This window comes from Diadema antillarum, unplaced genomic scaffold (genome assembly GCF_040938485.1).
Source record: "Diadema antillarum isolate AM-2024a unplaced genomic scaffold, OU_Dant_1.0 seq00000481_RagTag, whole genome shotgun sequence".
NCBI lineage: Eukaryota > Metazoa > Echinodermata > Echinoidea > Diadematoida > Diadematidae > Diadema > Diadema antillarum.
This window is the reverse complement of record NW_027271445.1, coordinates 4136728-4156373: the sequence shown is the minus strand read 5'-3', so window position 1 is coordinate 4156373 and position 19646 is coordinate 4136728. Positions and strand designations below refer to the sequence as shown.

General features: G+C 39.9%; 2 protein-coding genes across 2 annotated transcripts; both read right to left on the bottom strand.

Moving 5' to 3' along the window:
• Positions 1-636: 636 nt before the first annotated feature.
• On the bottom strand, positions 637-7150 carry LOC139733535 (uncharacterized). Its single transcript, XM_071644344.1, has 5 exons — positions 7126-7150; positions 5990-6087; positions 4743-4911; positions 3696-3761; positions 637-1773 (listed from the first exon to the last, which is right to left on the bottom strand). The coding sequence occupies exons 1-5, from the start codon at positions 7148-7150 to the stop codon at positions 1286-1288; spliced, it is 846 nt and encodes a 281-aa protein (XP_071500445.1). The 3' UTR covers positions 637-1285.
• A 5104-nt stretch (positions 7151-12254) lies between these two features.
• LOC139733499 (uncharacterized) lies at positions 12255-17505 on the bottom strand. Its single transcript, XM_071644310.1, has 5 exons — positions 17352-17505; positions 15499-15587; positions 14517-14664; positions 14040-14105; positions 12255-12905 (listed from the first exon to the last, which is right to left on the bottom strand). The coding sequence occupies exons 1-5, from the start codon at positions 17452-17454 to the stop codon at positions 12418-12420; spliced, it is 894 nt and encodes a 297-aa protein (XP_071500411.1). The 5' UTR covers positions 17455-17505; the 3' UTR covers positions 12255-12417.
• Positions 17506-19646: the final 2141 nt, after the last annotated feature.

Genomic DNA, 19646 nt, shown 5'->3' with positions numbered 1-19646 from the left:
AGGGGGAGGGGAAGAAGGGTAGATGTGAGAGGGGTAGGGGAAGGAAGATGACGAGAATGCAGATTGTCTGCTAGGAGGGGGAGGGGAGAAGGGTAGATGTGAGAGGGGTAGGGGAGGAAGATGACGAGTATGCAGATTGTCTGCTAGGAGGGGGAGGGGAGAAGGGTAGATGTGAGAGGGGTAGGGGGAGGAAGATGAAGAGTATGCAGATTGTCTACTAGGAGGGGGAGAAGGGTAGATGTGAGAGGGGTAGGGGAAGGAAGATGACGAGTATGCAGATTGTCTGCTAGGAGGGGGAGGGGAAGAAGGGTAGATGTGAGAGGGGTAGGGGAAGGAAGATGACGAGTATGCAGATTGTCTGCTAGGAGGGGGAGGGGAGAAGGGTAGATGTGAGAGGGGTAGGGGAGGAAGATGACGAGTATGCAGATTGTCTGCTAGGAGGGGGAGGGGAGGAGGGTAGATGTGAGAGGGGTAGGGGAAGGAAGATGACGAGTATGCAGATTGTCTGCTAGGAGGGGGAGGGGAGAAGGGTAGATGTGAGAGGGGTAGGGGGAGGAAGATGACGAGTATGCAGATTGTTTCTGTGATCACTAGACAGACAAGAAAGTGCACGTACATGCAACTTAATGACTCAATTTGAATTTTATTACTACTTGTCGACATTAAATGTCAAATTATTACAACCACAACAATCGATTTTACTTTTTCCTCAGATTATTTTTTCCCGATCCCTGTATTGGTAATCAAAGCTGCATAGGCCTACACAACATACATAGCATGATCGCACATAAGCTTGCACCACAATCTTAACTTAAGTACCGGTGCACATGTTGTGTCTCTCAGCTCAACTCGCTGCTCTTGAACTGCCTTTGGCATCAAGACGGCTGGCACGTTCGTTTTGCTGTTCCGGGCCATCATCATACCAGCACTAGCTCGGCTCATACCCATAGGTCTACAGGTCTACAGGTCTACAGGTCTACAGGTCTACAGGTCTACAGGTCTACAGGTCTACTCATAGGTCTACAATAGCCGCATTGGTTTCTTCCTGGACTCACGCAAGCTTCGCCTTTTTGGGTAATGATGATTAGCCATTGTCATTACCTCGTGAGACTTGATTTCTTCTTGTAATCAGACTGCGGAAAGACGTTCTGTCTGCCTTTATGTTTGTCTGTTTCTTTATTGGAAATATTCATTGTATATTTGTGTGTGTGTGTGTGTGTGTGTGTGTGTGTGTGTGTGTGTGTGTGTGTTGGTGCTCATGTTGTTTCAATGTGGTCGTCAAGCCTCAGATGGTGCAGACGGCACAGGTGAGCTCGTAACCATTGACATACGGTCCGCATGGCATCCCGCCCCCAACGAGACAGCGGGACTCCACCATGTAGAAGGCGCCACCGTCTTGGCTACCAGTGGTCCCTGGCACGGCAGTCGCGTTTCCGTCCATACAGATGAATTCAGTCTTCTTGTGAGTGTAAAGTGCTGACATTAGGTAGCCTTTATACTCCAGCCGCCATTCCTGAGAAGGACACACGTTACGGCCCGGTATCATGAGCTTCGTCAAGCGGTTTGGCGGCGCTCGGCACACGGCGCATGTTGGCGTCTGGTCGTGTAGTTCTTGGTAAACCGGCGCCGTGTTTGTCTCGAATTCAGTGGAGTACAGCAGACCTCGTTTGGCGTGCCCAGACGTCTCAAACTGGTCATAGATCGGCTCCATTGGCATACACAGGTAGTTCGAGCCGCTGCCGTCATGCGTTGCATACGCCCCTGCCACTGAGCCTACAGGAGATGCGAGAAGGAAGAAGGAAGGTAAGGAGAATTAGATCCTGAGAAAAATGGTCCTTTGATTCGATGGAAATGTGAGTTAATCCAAATCTGTTTTGTGTCAAGTGTCGTCCGCGTCATCCTAGATATAGACTGAACTTCACAGTTGCAACGAAAAACCTGCCGGCGCAATCGTAGGATTGTCGACATGGTCTCCGTTTTGAGACTCTGAAGTTTAGAAAAAAAAAGCATCGAGCAGAATATGAACCTCTATGTTCTGTTCAGAGATCTAACAAAGGCATTCGACACTATCGGCAAAGACGCACTTTATAGAATCAAAATATTCTTATGACACTTGACTGCTCGGCAAAGTTCACCATACTTTAAATATCACTTATCAGTCTGTGTCATGAAAACTGGAAAAGTTCTTTCAAGTTATGTTGTGATAAACCGTACAAAAATGCCGTCCTCAACTGAGTGTTTACCCTAGATATATCGTTCAACCTCTTGTTCACACAAGTCCTGTTCCATGCTGTTACATTAGATAGCTACAGTTTAGATGATCTGAGGCGTCTTGCCGCAACTGAGCCTAAGTGTTCTAGAGAGGTTTGTTCCCAAAAGTCTGTTCGCGGATGATTGTGCTTAGATGGCCCACGAAGAGGACCACCTATAGGCTACGTCAACAGGTTCTCGGGAGCAGAGTCTCGGGAGGAGAGAAGCCCTCTTCCGTCCCACAACAAACACTTTTCCCTGTCAGCCAAGCATCAATATCAATGGAACACTGCTGAAGAATACCAACAGCTTTAAACACTTGGGCAGTACGATCTCCAGTGATGGTAGGCCTACTCTGGACAACGTAATCGCAGCAAGCGATCAGAGATGGCTAGCCTGGCAGTTAGAACACTACGTACCAAAATCTTACAGCACAAGAACGTTCGACTCTCCACCAAACTCAAGGTATACAACCCAGTAGTCCTCTTGTTTCCTCTTTGGCTGCGAAACATGCATGGATCCTGTACCGCAGACATACCAAAATGCCGGAACAGTTCCACATAATTATGCGCTCTCTGCGATCCATCTAGCATACCGTTGGCAAAATCACATTACAAATCAAAATTCTTGGACAAAGCCAATCTACAGCATCGAAGCCAAAATCCTCCAATCTCGATCAGCTTCGATGGTCCGGTCATGTCATCTGCATGAAGACTGGAAGATCCCTCGTCATCCCTTTTATAGGGAGCTGACACACCACCGTAGTCGCAGACAAGGCTGCCCCAAGAAGCGGTTCAAAGACACCCTCAAGGCCATCTCAGATGGGCAAATCTACGTCCCATGAACTCGAGACTGCTGCTGCATACATCGTCATATCGCCGGTGAGCCATTACAAGGAAGGCTGTAACTGCCTCTGAAGATACCGCCACCAACGCCTTGCAGCTGCTCGAGTGATACGGCATCAACATGCATCTACCTGTCTTCCAACCTAATACAATGTACGCCTCCAGTTTGGGGCTACGCAGCCACAATGTAGACACATCAACGAGGACACAATACCTAGTCTTTCTCGGACTTCGACAGTGACAGACAACCAAAAAGAAAGAAGTGTTAAGACCCTTTAATAGAAAGATAAAGAAATACTAGACGTGCACATTCGTGGTCGATCAAATAGAGGGAGAACGATGCACGCCAATTTCTTTACCAAGATAACCTCTTTTCTTTCGATAGTGCGTTACAGCCTGAACATGGATTGTCTTAATCAAAATTCATCTACGAGCTATGATAAATTCATGTAACTCTGATAAGCGCAAGAATTTAATGCCATGACAAACTTAAGGTTATATCAAACAAAAGTAGGCGATCTCACTTAGTTTTATTATGAACAATTCTTCCTCAAAATTTGCCTGGATTGATACGTGAATATCATAGTTTGGCGAACTTACCAGTGTAGACGAGTTCTGCTCCATCCGAGCAATTCGCTTGTCCCCAGTGGGTGTAGATAACTCCTCCTGCCATCAAAGATACGAATGGAAATAAACTTTGTGAATGACCGGAGTTGTTGCTACCCCTAAAAATAAATGAATAAACTAAACTTTGAAAGTAAAAAGGTATAAAATTGAAGACGGCTAATGTGAGGATAATTGGTCAATGTTGGGTTTAGAGCCTCCTGTATCATAAGGTGGTTCATGGTGAATGCATGTGTCTAATGGTATGTGCTGGTAGATAATAACGTTCAATGGTTTCAAATTCAGTGGTATGTGATGGTGGCGGATAGAATATATTGGTCGTATTACTGTGAAAGTAGTTTCATGATACGTGATGGCGAGCAATCGAGTGATGGTGACTAATAGAATGTGAGTGTAGAATAGCTAACTCTCTGTGCGATGACAGGATGGCTGATGTAATGATGGTGGCATATTATGATATGCAATGGTTGCTGACAGTATAATTATTGTTGCAAATAGTAGGCCTATGGTAGCTAGCGGAAATGTTGCTCCTGACGGAAATTAATGGTAGGAATGGGAGAAAAAAGTCCTTCCGTTCTGTGTTTAGGAAGGCATTTAATATAACTCTGTAGGTCGGCTATTCTTCCTTCAGTTATTCATTATCATCAAGAACAAAATTGATAACAATACAGATGATGATGGCATAAGAGATGATTTAGAATGCGCCATTTCCATCCAGTTAGAATTCGTGCTGAGGCCAGCAAAACATTACTAACTTGTATATCATACGCTGTTAAAAAAGAAAAGAAAAAGATAGGAATGTTTCATGTGATTCTACACATTTCTACTCAACCGTACAATGTCATTAGACTGACACTGTGTTATCATAGCATAGAATTGAATGGTCCAGCTGGTTCAGTACTAAGTATCGTGCGACTCTTCGATTAGTTCGTAAAGTGTTGAAGAGTATAAACGAGTGTAACTCCTAGTATAACAAATACTACACTTTTGGGTATGATTTCATTTCTGTTGTTCTGCCCTCACCGGTGGCACCATGAGAATCATTGGTCGTGTATGTCGTAGAGAGGGAGCTGTCTACATTTCGTCGACTCCGACGAAGCTTGGTGAGAAGACCTTCACTGACTTCACGAACAGGCGATGAAGATACCATCAGCTCGGATGACTGATTTTCACCTTGGGCACCTCTCGATGACTGAGGCAAAATGAATAAAAACCATTCTAATTATATCTCAGCTAACATTACTTTCACATTGATTTGCGGCATTTATTGTGTTGATTTTGACCTTTAATCTACTTGAACGGACGTGACAATACAGGGTTTAGAGGAAGATATAGATATTCATCACATCTTGAGCGACGAACAAGAGTTGTATCATGCGCAACAGGAAATAGCAAGATTCAATAAAATGCCAAGGACTCCAGTTATTATACGCAAAGTAAGAATTTTACTATCTAAACTGAATGATCCAAATTCCTTATTTTCAACAGACGCGAAAACATTGATGACTGAGGAAAAATATATAATACATATTATATGTTAAATAATCATAAAAACTTATTGTAATTATTTATTTAATTTGAGCACAACACAAAGGTGCTTTATTTCCCACAACCAGTAAGACATAAAAGTGTGATAATGTGCTGTAGTAGAATAGGATGCTGGTTATTTGCATAAACATTAATTCCAAACTAAAATTAAAACAGCTTATAAATTCAGCATGTGTACGACGACGAATGATAGCAAGTATACGGTTTTTTTTTTCGGAATACAGTAAGGGAGACGGGAGAAAAAGAGTGAACGTGTGTTTTTCAGTGTATCTCTCACATCCTAACCTCTTTTCATTACAATTCTTTTACTTGCAACAAAGCGTATTTTCTTTCTTTTAGTATATCGCTCCAGTTGAATTGAATTGAACCAGACTCCTGCGTTTTGTTTTGTTTTGTTTTTGTTTTTGTTTTGTTTTTTGTTTTTTGTTTTTTGGGGGGATGTAAGGTTTCTTATACAAATGACTTCATAGTCACATGGCAGAGAAAGACATTTTCCTTGTACTATACATTTTGATTGGAAAGCAATGTTACTAGAAGAAGCTTTGGATAACCTCGAGTTTCTCTATCTCTACAGTCTACTGTCTTCCTGGCCACATTCCCTTCTTCAGCGAAAAAATGAATAGGAAAACACCGCACAGATACAGGGCAAAGAGAGAGAGGGGTGCGGGGGGAGGGGGGGGGGGGAGATCAAGGGTAGATGGCGGTTAATCTACACTCTGTACCTGCAAACTATGTATCACTCGTAGCATTCTTTGGAGCTCGGCTACTTCGTCCCGGAATTCCTGCAACAAATCTCTCACTGTCTGCTCTGAGTCGACATCTATGGATTGAAGTATGATGGATAAAGGTCGTCATGGCAACTTAACATGGTAACGTGAGTAATCATAAAAAGGGGTCAAATCATTGCCATGAACTTTGACTTTGAAATTTCAGGCATTAACTAGTGTTAGCTATAGATATCGTGGCTCGAGCAATAAGAAATAATTGAAACGACGTTCAAGTGGTTAATGAAAGTCAGTATATCATTCCAATCTACGTAGCGAAAACGAGTGTAGCATGTACACTATACATGGCCATATTCAAAATCGAACCTGTGATCTAGAGAAAGATGTAGGCTTTAAGCTTACACTATGACGTAAAGTGCAAAGAATGTCGTAACTTCACCGTATTTGTCATATCACACTGATTGCCGTAGAATATTTCAGTCAAGTTGAGTAAATTGCTCGTGATTTGATTTTTGAAATTGATGTTGTTGGGCTCTTTCTCTTTACAGACACATTCAATTCATGCGCTATGAACTAATGAATACAACAGAAAAGAAAGAAGAAATAAACATAATTGGTAAATAGAAAGGAAAGGAATAAGTTCTTGGTGTTGTAATAGTAATATACAAATTTGACAGTGACCAATGTCACTTTTTATTTCTATTTCTATTTGTATAATTATTGTAAAACCTCCATTCTTGCGTTTGTTTGAGCTCACTGTTTTTACAGGTTTGATTTTGAGATATATTTGGTTTGATTAAAGAGGGTGCTTATCAAGGCCTAATTATGCCATTTCCCTACTTACAACGTTAGAGTTTATCTTAAAATTCAACTAAATGTTATGCGATACAGTACTTGTGTGGTAACCCAATGCTCAAAAGTGTTAATAGCAAATTCAGAGTGTGTGTGTGTAGAACTTATTATAAATCGTGTAAAATGTTTCATGAGAGATTTATGGCATATAATATGACTGTAAACTACCGACTTGAGCAAAAGACTTTATCATGGAACAGATCTATGAAGAAGAAATTGAAAGTCCATTATGATGAATCAAAAAGAAAAACGTGTCGGTTATATAATGGAAGATGACTTACCTTCTGCAGGAGGCGATGTTGTCATGGTGACCACTAAATGTCCTCCTACAACCAGGAAGGAGAAAAGGGTCAAGACAAACCTCATCGTCACAAACTCCATCATCAATATCAAAGTCTGTCAATGTTTAGGACCTCACCGTCCGACGAGTTATCATTGTCTGGTGAAGAAAAGTTACAGTTTTATCTTTTTATATCACCTAGATGATGACTTCAGGTTTATCTGGACCTAACAGGCGCCGTGTGTGGGTGGCGGATCGAGGTCGGTCATGGTCGGGCTTTTAGTGGGACTGAACTCTGATTGGTCACTCGAGGGGTGGGAATTTCCCTTCTCGTTTTCCCTTTTAACCATATAGTGATAAACATCACGCAGACAAAAGGGAACTTTGATTCCAAACGATAGTCCTGTTTGGATATAGGTTATGACAGTGATAAAGCAGATTTGGAAAGTTTAATCCACAGTTACGCCAACGGGAAACCGGAAGTATAGGCTGACCTGGGCCGACAGGGGAAATTTGACGAAAAAAAATCTTGTCACTGTCGTACGAGTTTACCGACCATTATTATTATGGTTTGCAAATGTAAGAGAGTAGACACAGGATAAACAAAGTTTTATGACAAGTAACTCAGTACTTAATTTAATAGTAATGCTTCATAAAGATTTTCATTTCCTTTTTATTTCCTTTTTATTTGATAGCAGTAAAAAGATAGTAAAAAAGATTATAAACACAAACATAAATAAAAAATAATAGCAACGGCACCGTCATCTGATGTGTCTGTCTGTCGGTTTATATAGCATGTGTGTGCGTGTGTGTGTGTGTGTGCCTCTTTTTCATTACAGTATTTTAATTTCTTGCTCAATCACCAAGTCCATGTACGATTGGTTTTACCGGACGGTGCTTTGATGGGGCGGCGTGGCTGTCGAAGAGTGAATGTAAATCTTATCCTCCCTTTTCCGATGACGAAAGACTGATGTGACCGTTTGACAGGTATTGCCATTGTCCATTACCTAATTTACCCAGTCGTCTTCGAAGAAAAGACTCACAATGATCTAGTGTAGATCGTTCAAGCAGAGTGTGTAAACAGATAGCCATAATTTGTACTTTCGGGACCAAACTACTGAAAACATCCGAGTGGACGTCGACAGAAATGATTCTGATCATTGTGGAAATTAGAGCTGTGTTATATAGTTTAAAAGCAAAACGTTTTTCACCGTGATGTTTCGATTGATGCGCCCCTCATCGCATCCAGCAGAGATCTATGTAGAGAAAAGTAGTCGTGGTAATAGCCAGGCTTGGGATAGGAGTAAACATCCTAGTTACCGTCGTCAATAGACATGGTAGACGTTAATATTGGTTAATGGTGCAACTGTATACTCCGTTAATAAGAAAATAGTGATGATAATTCTAATGGTGTTAGCAATGATAAAACATTGAAAATGAATAGAACAATAAATGGTTGTTTTGTATTTTAAAAAATGCCAAAAATAAGTCGAATAAATCATTGATTAGAGTTTGAGATTACAAGTATTGTCATGATCATGAGAATGGCAGTCTCAAGCTCTCTGAATTACCCTTGTTCTAGCTTCTTTTTGAAAATGGTGTATAAATTGAATGTAACATGAAGTTTTGATACAATGATCGTACAGTGAATTGTATGTGAAAGTGAAAATTTGCCAAATTATCATGTATATATTTTGTAAAACATACGGATATAATCAATAATTATCTGTTTGAGACTATCTTATATGTACAGTGTATAGGCCTACAGATTTATCCACCTATGGCCATGACTTAACGGAAAGGCCTTGGACAAAGGTTTTAACACTTCCACCAGGGAGACAAACCACAAACTGTTTTTTTTTTTTTGTAGGATTTCATGACTCCGTATTAGGTTTCAATCAACAAGACTTTCCTGTGTGTGACCACATCCTGTGTATGTATATGAGGTGAACGGGATACTGGTGTGTTTCAAATGAGGGAAAACAAAGAAAACGATAGGATAGTAGTGAAAAAGTTCTCATGGGTGTATTCTATTGAGTTCAACTTTTAAATTACATTCAGTCACATCTCTGTTATCATAACACTATTATTTGAATGCTGCGGTAGTTTGATCGACAAGGATTATTTTGATTTTCATCACAAGTGATGGAAGATGCCCTTCATACGTTTTTGCAGGTGCATAATCAATAGATGGAAAGATAAATTACTTCTAATAAATCGAGAGATTTTAATATATCTGTGGCAAGATCTATTTTCATGTTATTCGATCTACAAATCATCACAAATTACATAATGACTCTGAATACTGCTTTAATTTTAGAATATCAGTGTAAACCAGCTTCTCCTGTAAAGAAAGCAGGTGTTAACAATGACTAAAAAGAAATGTGTGGTTTAAACTTTACAGGTGAAGTATAGAAAGAAGAAAGACCTGCGTATACAAAAGAAAAAGACCTTATTGAAAACGTCACTATGGTAAAGAATTCAGATGATCAGAGAACTATGAGAACAGAAATAATAAAAGGTTACGTTGCCAGTAAGCGTGCATTATCAGCAAAATTGAAAATGATTCAGTGCTTTATTCACAATCGTATTGCATCCGCAAAATTCTTGATTGATAGCATCTTGTTGATTTTGAACAAATCTTTACAAATTGACATAAAAATGAATAGGCCTATATAAAATGCAAACAGCCATGAAAGGCTGGTGGACAAAGGGGTGCGGAAAGCTGTAGTGACATACACTCAGTGACATACACTCAGTGACATACACTCAGTGGAATATATTCATTGACATACACTCATTGACATACACTCATTGACATACACTCAGTGACATACACTCTGTGACATACACTCAGTGACATACACTCTGTGACATACACTCTGTGACATACACTCTGTGACATACACTCAGTGACATACACTCAGTGGAATATATTCATTGACATACACTCATTGACATACACTCATTGACATACACTCAGTGACATACACTCTGTGACATACACTCTGTGACATACACTCAGTGACATACACTCAGTGACAAACACTCAGTGACATACACTCAGTGACATACACTCAGTGGAATACACTCATTGACATACACTCAGTGACATACACTCAGTGACAAATACTAAGTGACATACACTCAGTGACATACACTCAGTGACATACACTCTGTGGAATACACTCAGTGATATACACTCAGTGACAAATACTCAGTGACATACACTCAGTGACATACACTTAGTGACATATTGCCACCTGAATAAACTATGAGAAAGAGTATTGATGGATATCAATATATAAACTTGGGTTATGTCAACGTTTATTCTGCACACGATGCTTTGTTTATAGTCAGTCACAACACTGATTTACTCGTATCAAAACAAGAATGTACATACATGTATGATATAGATGGGTGTGGATTGGGTTCCATGGAAGGGAACGATTGGTGTCTAAAATCTTTGGTGAGGGAACAAATGAACCAGCGGTAGAGGGAGTCAGAGAAGGTATGCGCGCCACCATGGGGTCTTCTTCGAAATGTGTCCAAAAAAAAAAAAAGCATTTTTGCATAGTTTTGAGGGTAATGAAACATAGTCTGATTTCACTGCTTGTACAAAATTTGTTTTTATTGCTGTGCTTTGATTGCTTCGATATGAAACATTGTAAATTGAATAATACACACACACACACACAATCATTATATGTATATATATATATAATATATATATATATATATATATATATATATATATATATATATATTATCAGGGCTAAACTCAAACTTTTTATTGAAGCCTGCCCTTAATGCAAGTAGATTGCTCACTTTTTATATCATTACTTACCCAAAGTCAAACTTTAAAAAGTAAAGCATTTTGTTCTTAAACCTCATACACCATGACGTTTTAATATATTTAAAAGTTTTCGTGAATGTTGAGTTGCAAGAATTGTGATTTATCATGAACTTTGACATTTTCGCATCAAAGTATAACACAACAGACTTGTGGATATTATGATTTTCAAGGACGTCTCCGAACATATTTTGACACTTTTTATTTCTTCTTCTTATTTTTTTAAGGGAAAGACTGAAGAAGACAGAGTTCTAGTTTTGATGTTCGTGATTCTGATGATGAAGGTACATGTATTTGATCATCCTTGAGCAGGATGCACAGCTCTGTAATCAGGGGAACTCCTCGACACCTTGCTCCGAACAATAACGTCGGTAGTGCGTCTGCGCCAACTGGCAACGATGCCTTCCCGCCATCAAATCAGACAGGCTGATGAAATGTCCAGAATCGGATATGAAACCGTTCTCGCAATATAAAACAGGTAGTCCTTCTTGAACAGGATGTTTATTTTTGTCGTTTTTATTTGATCATACTAAAATACCTTAAGGACTATTAAATGACATTCAAACTACCGGTGCTAGGAGGGGGGGGAGAAGGGTAGCTGTGAGAGGTGTAGTGGGAGGAAGATGACGAGTAGGCAGATTGTTTGCTAGGAGGGGGAGGGGAGAAGGGTAGATGTGAGAGGGGTAGGGGGAGGAAGATGACGAGTATGCAGATTGCCTGCTAGGAGGGGGAGGGGAGAAGGGTAGATGTGAGAGGGGTAGGGGGAGGAAGATGACGAGTATGCAGATTGTTTCTGTGATCACTAGACAGACAAGAAAGTGCACGTACATGCAACTTAATGACTCAATTTGAATTTTATTATCACTTGTCGACATTAAATGTCAAATTATTACAACCACAACAATCGATTTCACTTTTTCCTCAGATTACTTTTTTCCCAATCCCTGTATTGGTAATCGAAGCTGCATATACAACATACATAGCATGATCGCTCATAAGCTTGCACCACAATCTTAACTTAAGTACCGGTGCACATGTTCCCTCAGCTCAACTCGCTGCTCTTGAACTGACTTTGGCATCAAGACGGCTGGCACCTTATGCTGCTCCGGGCCGTCAACATCTCAGCACTAGCTCTGCTCCTTACCCATTATGACAGGTCTACAGGTCTATAGGTCTACTCATAATAGGTCTACAATAGTCGCGTTGGTTTCTTCCTGGACTCGCGCAAGCTTCGCCTTTTCGGGCAATGATGATTATAGCCATTCTCAGTACCTCGTGAGACTTGATTTCTTCTTGTAATCAGACTGCGGAAAGACCTTCTGTCTGCCTTCATGTTTGTCTGTCTGTTGGAAATATTCATTGTATATTTGTGTGTGTGTGTGTGTGTGTGTGTGTGTGTGTGTGTTGGTGCTCATGTTGTTTCCATGTGGTCGCCAAGCCTCAGATGGTGCAGACGGCACAGGTGAGCTCGTAACCATTGACATACGGTCCGCATGGCATCCCGCCCCCAACGAGACAGCGGGACTCTACCATGTAGAAGGCGCCACCGTCTTGGCTACCAATGGTCCCTGGCACGGCCGTCGCGTTTCCGTCCATACAGATGAATTCAGTCTTCTTGTGTGTGTAAAGTGCTGACATTAGGTAGCCTTTGTACTCCAGCCGCCATTCCTGAGAAGGACACACGTTACGAGCCGGTATCATGAGCTTCGTCAAGCGGTTTGGTGGCGCTCGGCACACAGCGCATGATGGCGTCTGGTCGTGTAGATCTCGGTAAACCGGCGCCAAATTTGTCTCGAACTCAGTGGAGTACAGAAGACCTCGTTTGACGTGCGCAGACGTCTCAAACTGGTCATAGATCGGCTCCATTGGCATACACAGGTAGTTTGAACCGCTGCCCGTGTGCGTTGCATGCGCCCCTGCCACTGAGCCTAAGAAAAATTAGAGAGGCGAGAAAAGATTAAAGAATAAAACGAGAAGAAGAAGGAGGAGGAGGAGGAGGAGGGTGGAGCGGGGAGATAAATATTTGGAAGAGGAGTGAACAAAACAAAAAGAAATTTAAAAGATAGAATAGAGGATGAAAGCATCATCCATTCACTCATAACATCAAGACTGGATTTTTGTAACAGTCTTCTTGCTGGCCTTCCATCTGCAACCTTGAACAAACTTCAAGCAGTACAGAATGCAGCAGCACGCTTGCTCACCGGGCTGAGGAAGTATGATCACATCACCCCTGTCCTGGCTGAGCTGCATTGGCTTCCCATCAAGAACAGAATTGATTTCAAGGTCTTACTGCTCACTTTTAAGGCCATTCATGGTCTGGCCCCAGGATACCTGTCTTCCCTAATCGAGCGACGGCAGCCTCGCCCTGGCCTTCGTTCATCTGGCCTCACTCTCCAGGTGCCCATCACACATCTCAAGGGATATGGACTACCGGGCATTTTCCTCTGTTGTTCCTCGCCTATGGAACTCCCTCCCATCTTTCCTCCGTGAAATTGACAAACTGGATCACTTCAAAGCCTCACTCAAAACTCACATTTTTCACCAGACATTTAATTGCTAACTGTCTTGGAGGAGTCTGCGCCTTTGAATGTTTCTATAACAGATATATGGCGCCATACAAATGTTGTGGATCATCATCATCATCATGAAGGAGACGGGAAAAATGAGAGTGTAGGGCCCGCTATGCATCATCTAAAGAGTTAAGCCCCTTCCATGGAAAGTTAAAGGGATACTTCACTCTGATATCATGCTACCTTGTACATTCGGTAGAAGTTTGGACGTACGCGTATCATGAAAATGCACAAACAGAAGAAAGTCGTAATTTATGATGGGATTTTGATTCCGTCATCGCCCCTAGTCATTTAGTGGCTTTCTCTTCACATAAATCGTAGTCATGCCAGGACCATTTATTGGCATGGGTTTCAAAGCAAGACATAATTTGAATTTTTTTTTTAAAGTCTTCCTTATCCTGGAGGTCCCCTTTATCAGGAAAAATTCCTTGCATCCCAAGATTAACTTGTTCTGGATTGATACATGAGTAATAATAAGTTTGGCGAACTTACCAGTGTAGATGAGTTCTGCTCCTTCCGAACAATTCGGTTGTCCCCAGTGGGTGTAGATAACTCCTCCTGCCGTCAAAGATACGAATGATAATGATCTAATTATGTGACTGACCGTGGAACTGCTGTCCACCCCCCCCCCCCCAAAAAAAAAGAAGCAATAGACGAACACATAAATGAACGAAACGTGTATACAAAATGAGGATAGTTACAATTGATTACAATGCATGGGACTGAGCGAAAAATTACAATGAACAGTTTGTTTTACTGAAATACATAATAACACATTTAAAAGCTTACAAGTTCTTACACTTGTATTAGAAATAAAAATCATGCGAACAGCATAGGCCTAATGATTCCTTTGTTAAAAACGCTCAGTGTATTGACCCTCAAACTAAATGGTAAAGTTCTAAAGAGTGTAAGTTATGTATTGATTTCTGTGTGCAGAGCCTATCCGTGTGTTTTTTCTTCTGCCCTCACCGTTGGCACCATGAAAATCATTGGACGTGTATGGTGTAGAGAGGGAGCTGTCTACATTTCTTCGACTCCTCCGAAGCTTGGTAAGAAGACCTTCGACAGGCGATGAAGATACGGACGACTGTAGTTCACCTTGGCTGCCTCTCGATGACTGAGGCAAAATGAATCAAACTTAATCAAATTATTTCTCAGTTAACATGTATCTTTAGCAAATTACTTTCAAATTGATTTATAGCAATTGAGTATATGAATATAAGAACGACCCAAGTCCATGGAAGACCATTTCGAGTAAACTAAAAAAAACTTCATATCTTTTTTGTTTGTCCAATAATATTCCATTTAACTGTGATGGGAAGGCAACATTGTATATACAAATTAGAACATATACCATTATGACAATTAACATTAACATTAATTGTGGAGACGCCATTTTGTGTGATGGACTTGGGTCGTTCTTTGATTCATATGGACTTGGGTCGTTCTTTGATTCATAAACATGAAATTCTGCTATAGAGATGAGAGAAGGACGAGAGAGGGCGCTATAATATGAATGTAAGAATGACCCAAGTCCTTCATTCTTACATTCATATAAGATTTAACTCATTTATTTCAGGCACTTCCGGGGGTAATTAGGATTTATCATTTATACACAAGATGAGTCCATGCATAAGCTACAATTTCCCATGTCAAACTGAATTTGGCCAAAAATTGGACTTGGGTCGTTCTTATATTCATATACTCAATTATATATACAATGATATTTTATAGCCGGTAGAAAGGTTTAGACCAGAAATCACTGGTAACCAAATCAGCCAACATTTTATAGTGATGCTAATTCAAACTAAGCATTCATTGCTACATTTTCTTTCACATAAATTCTTTTAAGATTTCGCCAATATACTTTGACTAGGGTGGGAATAAATTTCATTTATTGAAATTGAAAAGGGGAGAGGGAGAGTGGGGTGGGAAGAATAGTCTATCGTACCTGCAAACTTTGTATCGCTCTTCGAAGCTCGTCTATTTCATCCCGAAATTCCTGCAACATCTCACTCACTGTCTGCTCTGTATCGCCATCTGTGGATTGAAGTATGATGAATAAAGGTCGTCATGGAAACCAGACAGGGTTACGTGATTAACCAACAAAAGGGTCCATCACGTGATGAACGCTTGATTAAAGCTTGATATCGAGATCGTATAGGCATTTACAAGTGACATCTTGGCTCGAGCCATACGAAGATTTACAAGGCTCTGAAGCAAATTGCAAGCGAGATGTAACATTTGAATGAAAATCAGGATAATAATAATCTATAACGAGTACAAGACGGCATGCTAAAGTAAAACCTACTATTTGAAAATAGAGATAGCAGGGGCGGATAAAGGAAGTTCGGAAAGAGAGGGCGCCATTACAAAATTAAAGGGGGCGCATGCAGTCCCCCCCCCCCCTACATCTTTTCTTTTTATTTATCTTGTTTAAAAATAATGGGGACGGGCGCCCTGTGCGTCCCCCCCCCCCCCCACCTCTGGATCCGTCACTGGATAGAGCTTCCTGCTTTTCACGTATGACATAATTTACGAATAATGTCGTAAATTTACACAATTTCTAACATAACCCTGATTTCCGTAAAATATTTTGAGGTTAGATAAGTGGTATGTGCTACTGATTTAAAATTGTGAAAGATCACCTTTCCATCACTGGTCTAGTGTTTGGGTCTCACTAGTACGCGTAAACTGTTTTAAATTGTACACTGTGATCAGATCAAACAGCTGTACAACTTGCCTTTACAATTCTTTACTTTTTATGCATTTTTTTAGATGATAACGAAGTCTAGTTGACCAGATAATGTCACTAGGCTAATATATATGATAAAGGGTTGAATACGTGTATGCACCCTATTCTATTCGTACCTTCAATTCCTTGCTTAATAAAACAAAGAGTGAAATGAATCAATTCGAGTTTCATTCCAAAAGTCCGATTCCGGAAGCCAACCCTTGTAAAGTTGTAACGTAGTTGTAAAGTTTAACATTGATCAATGTCACTCTCCTGGAGAATTTATGAAAATTGCGAGTTCTCCATAAAAATAGTTCTTTTTATTATTTTGAAGCCATCACTATTGTGTCTATTTGAGTTTATTCTGTGCAAAATGGTCTCTTTTACCATGGATTTGACTTTTACTTTAAAAAACATTATTGATTTGTCAGTATGTAAGAAATTTACCGTATGTAAGAAAGAGCTTTGTGACCATCTATTTGTCTATATGCAGTTGTAGTTTTATGCTCTATTACTGCATATTGGATGTTTATCATCAGGTCTATCTACTGCACATTGGTTTGATTCCTTGATACATTCAGTTTCTTTAGAACAGGCTGCTGATAAGTCATTTTTCTATTTAAAACTTTTGAGTTCACTTCTTTTTTGTTTTTAGTTTTAGAGGGCAAATCCAGAATATCATGTGTTTCGGCTGATTCTAAATCACGTAAAATATCCTGTATAAAAGACTTTTAATATGAGGAAATAATCGTATAACCTAAGATTTTTCAAAAATAAAATAAATAACAAATTGCAAAACGTTTGTACTCAAATACACCTCACATCAAAGTGGACCCCATGGAAGACCAGCTTAACGTAGCTGAATATGGGCTATCAAGCCATCTTCTCTGATGGAAAATGAACAAACAAACAAACAAATAGACAAGAGGTGTAACAGCTACCGTGGCATATGAATGAAAACTACTGATTTGACGGAATACTAATGGAATATATCTATAAGAAGAAGAAATTAGAAGACCATTGTCCCAAAAAAAACAGTGATTAAATGAGTCTAACTAAAGATGACTTACCTTCTGCAGGAGGCGGTGTTGTCATGGTAGCCACTAAATGTCCTCCTACAACCAGGGAGGAGAAAAGGGTCAAGATAAACCTCATCGTCACAAACTCCATCATCAATGTCAAAGTCTGTCAGTGTTTAGGAGCTCACCGTCCGACGAGTTGTTATCATTCTCTGGTGAAGGAAAGTTTTTTACCTTTTTATATCACCTAGAGGATGATTTCAGGTTTATTGGACCTAACTGGTGTGGTGTGTGGGTGGTGAAGGTCGATCATGTTCAAAGGCAAGGTAGGACTGACCTCTGATTGGTCTCTTGTTACGATGGGAATTTCCCTTCTCGTTTTCCCTTTTAACCATAGTGATAAACATCACGCAGACTAAAAGGATCTTTGATTCCAACTGATAGTCTTGTTTTAACACCTGATAAATGTTTCGAACAGTCTGACCCAGTCAGATAACAAGAAAGCGGAAGAAGGCTGACTTGGACAGACCAGTCCGAGTTTATCCACCGTGTAAGCTACATCATGGCTTGCTGAGTATAGAAACGGAATAAACAAACATCTTATATTACAAGTGACTCAGAGCTTAACTCTTTATTGTTATTGTTGTTAACTAATATTGCAATGGATTGAAGAAGAGAGCAATTAAAAAACGAGAAAATGATTAAAAATGAGACGATGATAAATGCAAAGTAGTTGGGATATTCATATCGTGTAGGAAAATGATTTTTGTTATCATTGTTGTATATCAGTCTTGCTCAATCACCACGATCGTTTATACCAGTTTGCTTGTTGGCGTTTGAGGCGGTGCTTGTTAAAATATGGATGTAATTCTTAATTTTCCTTTTTAGAAGAAAGAGAGAGAAAAAAAAATCGTGTTATCGTTTCGCAGGTTAACCCCAGTCATCTTTGAAGAGTAGACTCACAGTGATTAATGCAGACAAAAGTGTACGATATACAGGCAGAGTGATGTGTATAGCAAATAGCTTTTTGCTCTTTCTTTTGGAACTATTTCTATGATAGAATTATAGAAGATAAGGGGCGAAATTCAAACAAACAAACAAAAAGGAAAACGATGGTACACTATAAGCAGAATTATCTTATAGTTCAACATCTGGAGGTAGAACCTAATGCAGAGAAGATTGAAAAACATCCAATACATCATTTTGCTGCTCACAAGGGTAGAAAGTAAGATTCCAAGTTTTAGTCCCTGATAAAGATTCAACTTCCATTGCTATAAGAACATGTGATCAGTGATGAATTTCTCTCTCATAATGCATTCATCCAGTCATTCTTCCATTTTCAAATTTATGACAAAATAAGAATAACCAGAGTAGTAGTTTCAAGCTCTATATTCCCTTTATTGTGGCTACTTTTTGGAAATTGTACAAATGAACACAAACACATTCATTTGTAGTCTCTTTATCGGGAGGCACGCAACATGTATAGGAACCTACCAAATTTTGATTGAAATCTTTTATTCTAAACCATGACGGATACAACCAAATACAAGTATGTACTGATTCATTCACTCTCTATGGCTGTTTATGGGAAGGCCTTGGACGACGGTCGTACACTTCCACCAGGGAGACAAACCACAGGCTGTTATAAGGGATAGTTTCCATATTAGGTCTCCGTATCAATACCACTTTCCTGTTTGAACACATCCTGTGAACTGAATGTTGAAAGGGATACTGGCAAGACTGGGGTGTTTCAGATTAGGGAAAACACCTCCTACTCTCAACAGGTGGTAAACTGTTTGTTCCAGGAAACATTAGTACTAGCATAGAAGTGAACCCCCCTCCCCCCCCCCAAAAAAAAAAGAAAAAGAAGAACAAAAAACAAAAACAAAAACAAAAAAAAATCTAATGGTTCATAGTGAGTCCTTTCAGTCCTTTGATACCACATTCAAACACGCTACTTTTAAGCAACATTCTGTATATTTCTGATTACCTTAGTAGTTCCATTGACAATGATTATTTTGATTTCCATTACAATATATATACATATGATGAAAGTTGCCATTCAGACGGTTTTGTTGGCGCATGATTAATAAGTGTGAAAATGAAAAATCATTTCTGATGAATTTCAAAAGGTTGGTTTCTATGGCAAAATGTTATGTTCATATCATTCATCTGCAAACCCAAACACATTTCATGATAACTCAACCTTGAGTATTTAAAATATTAACAAGTTTCTCCTCTCAAGAAAGCAGTCAGGATAAAGATATGTGGTTTGCCCTGCAATGTGAGGCTAAAAAGAAAAACGACTTGTACGGAAACTAAGGGCATCTGAAAGACCGGTGTATA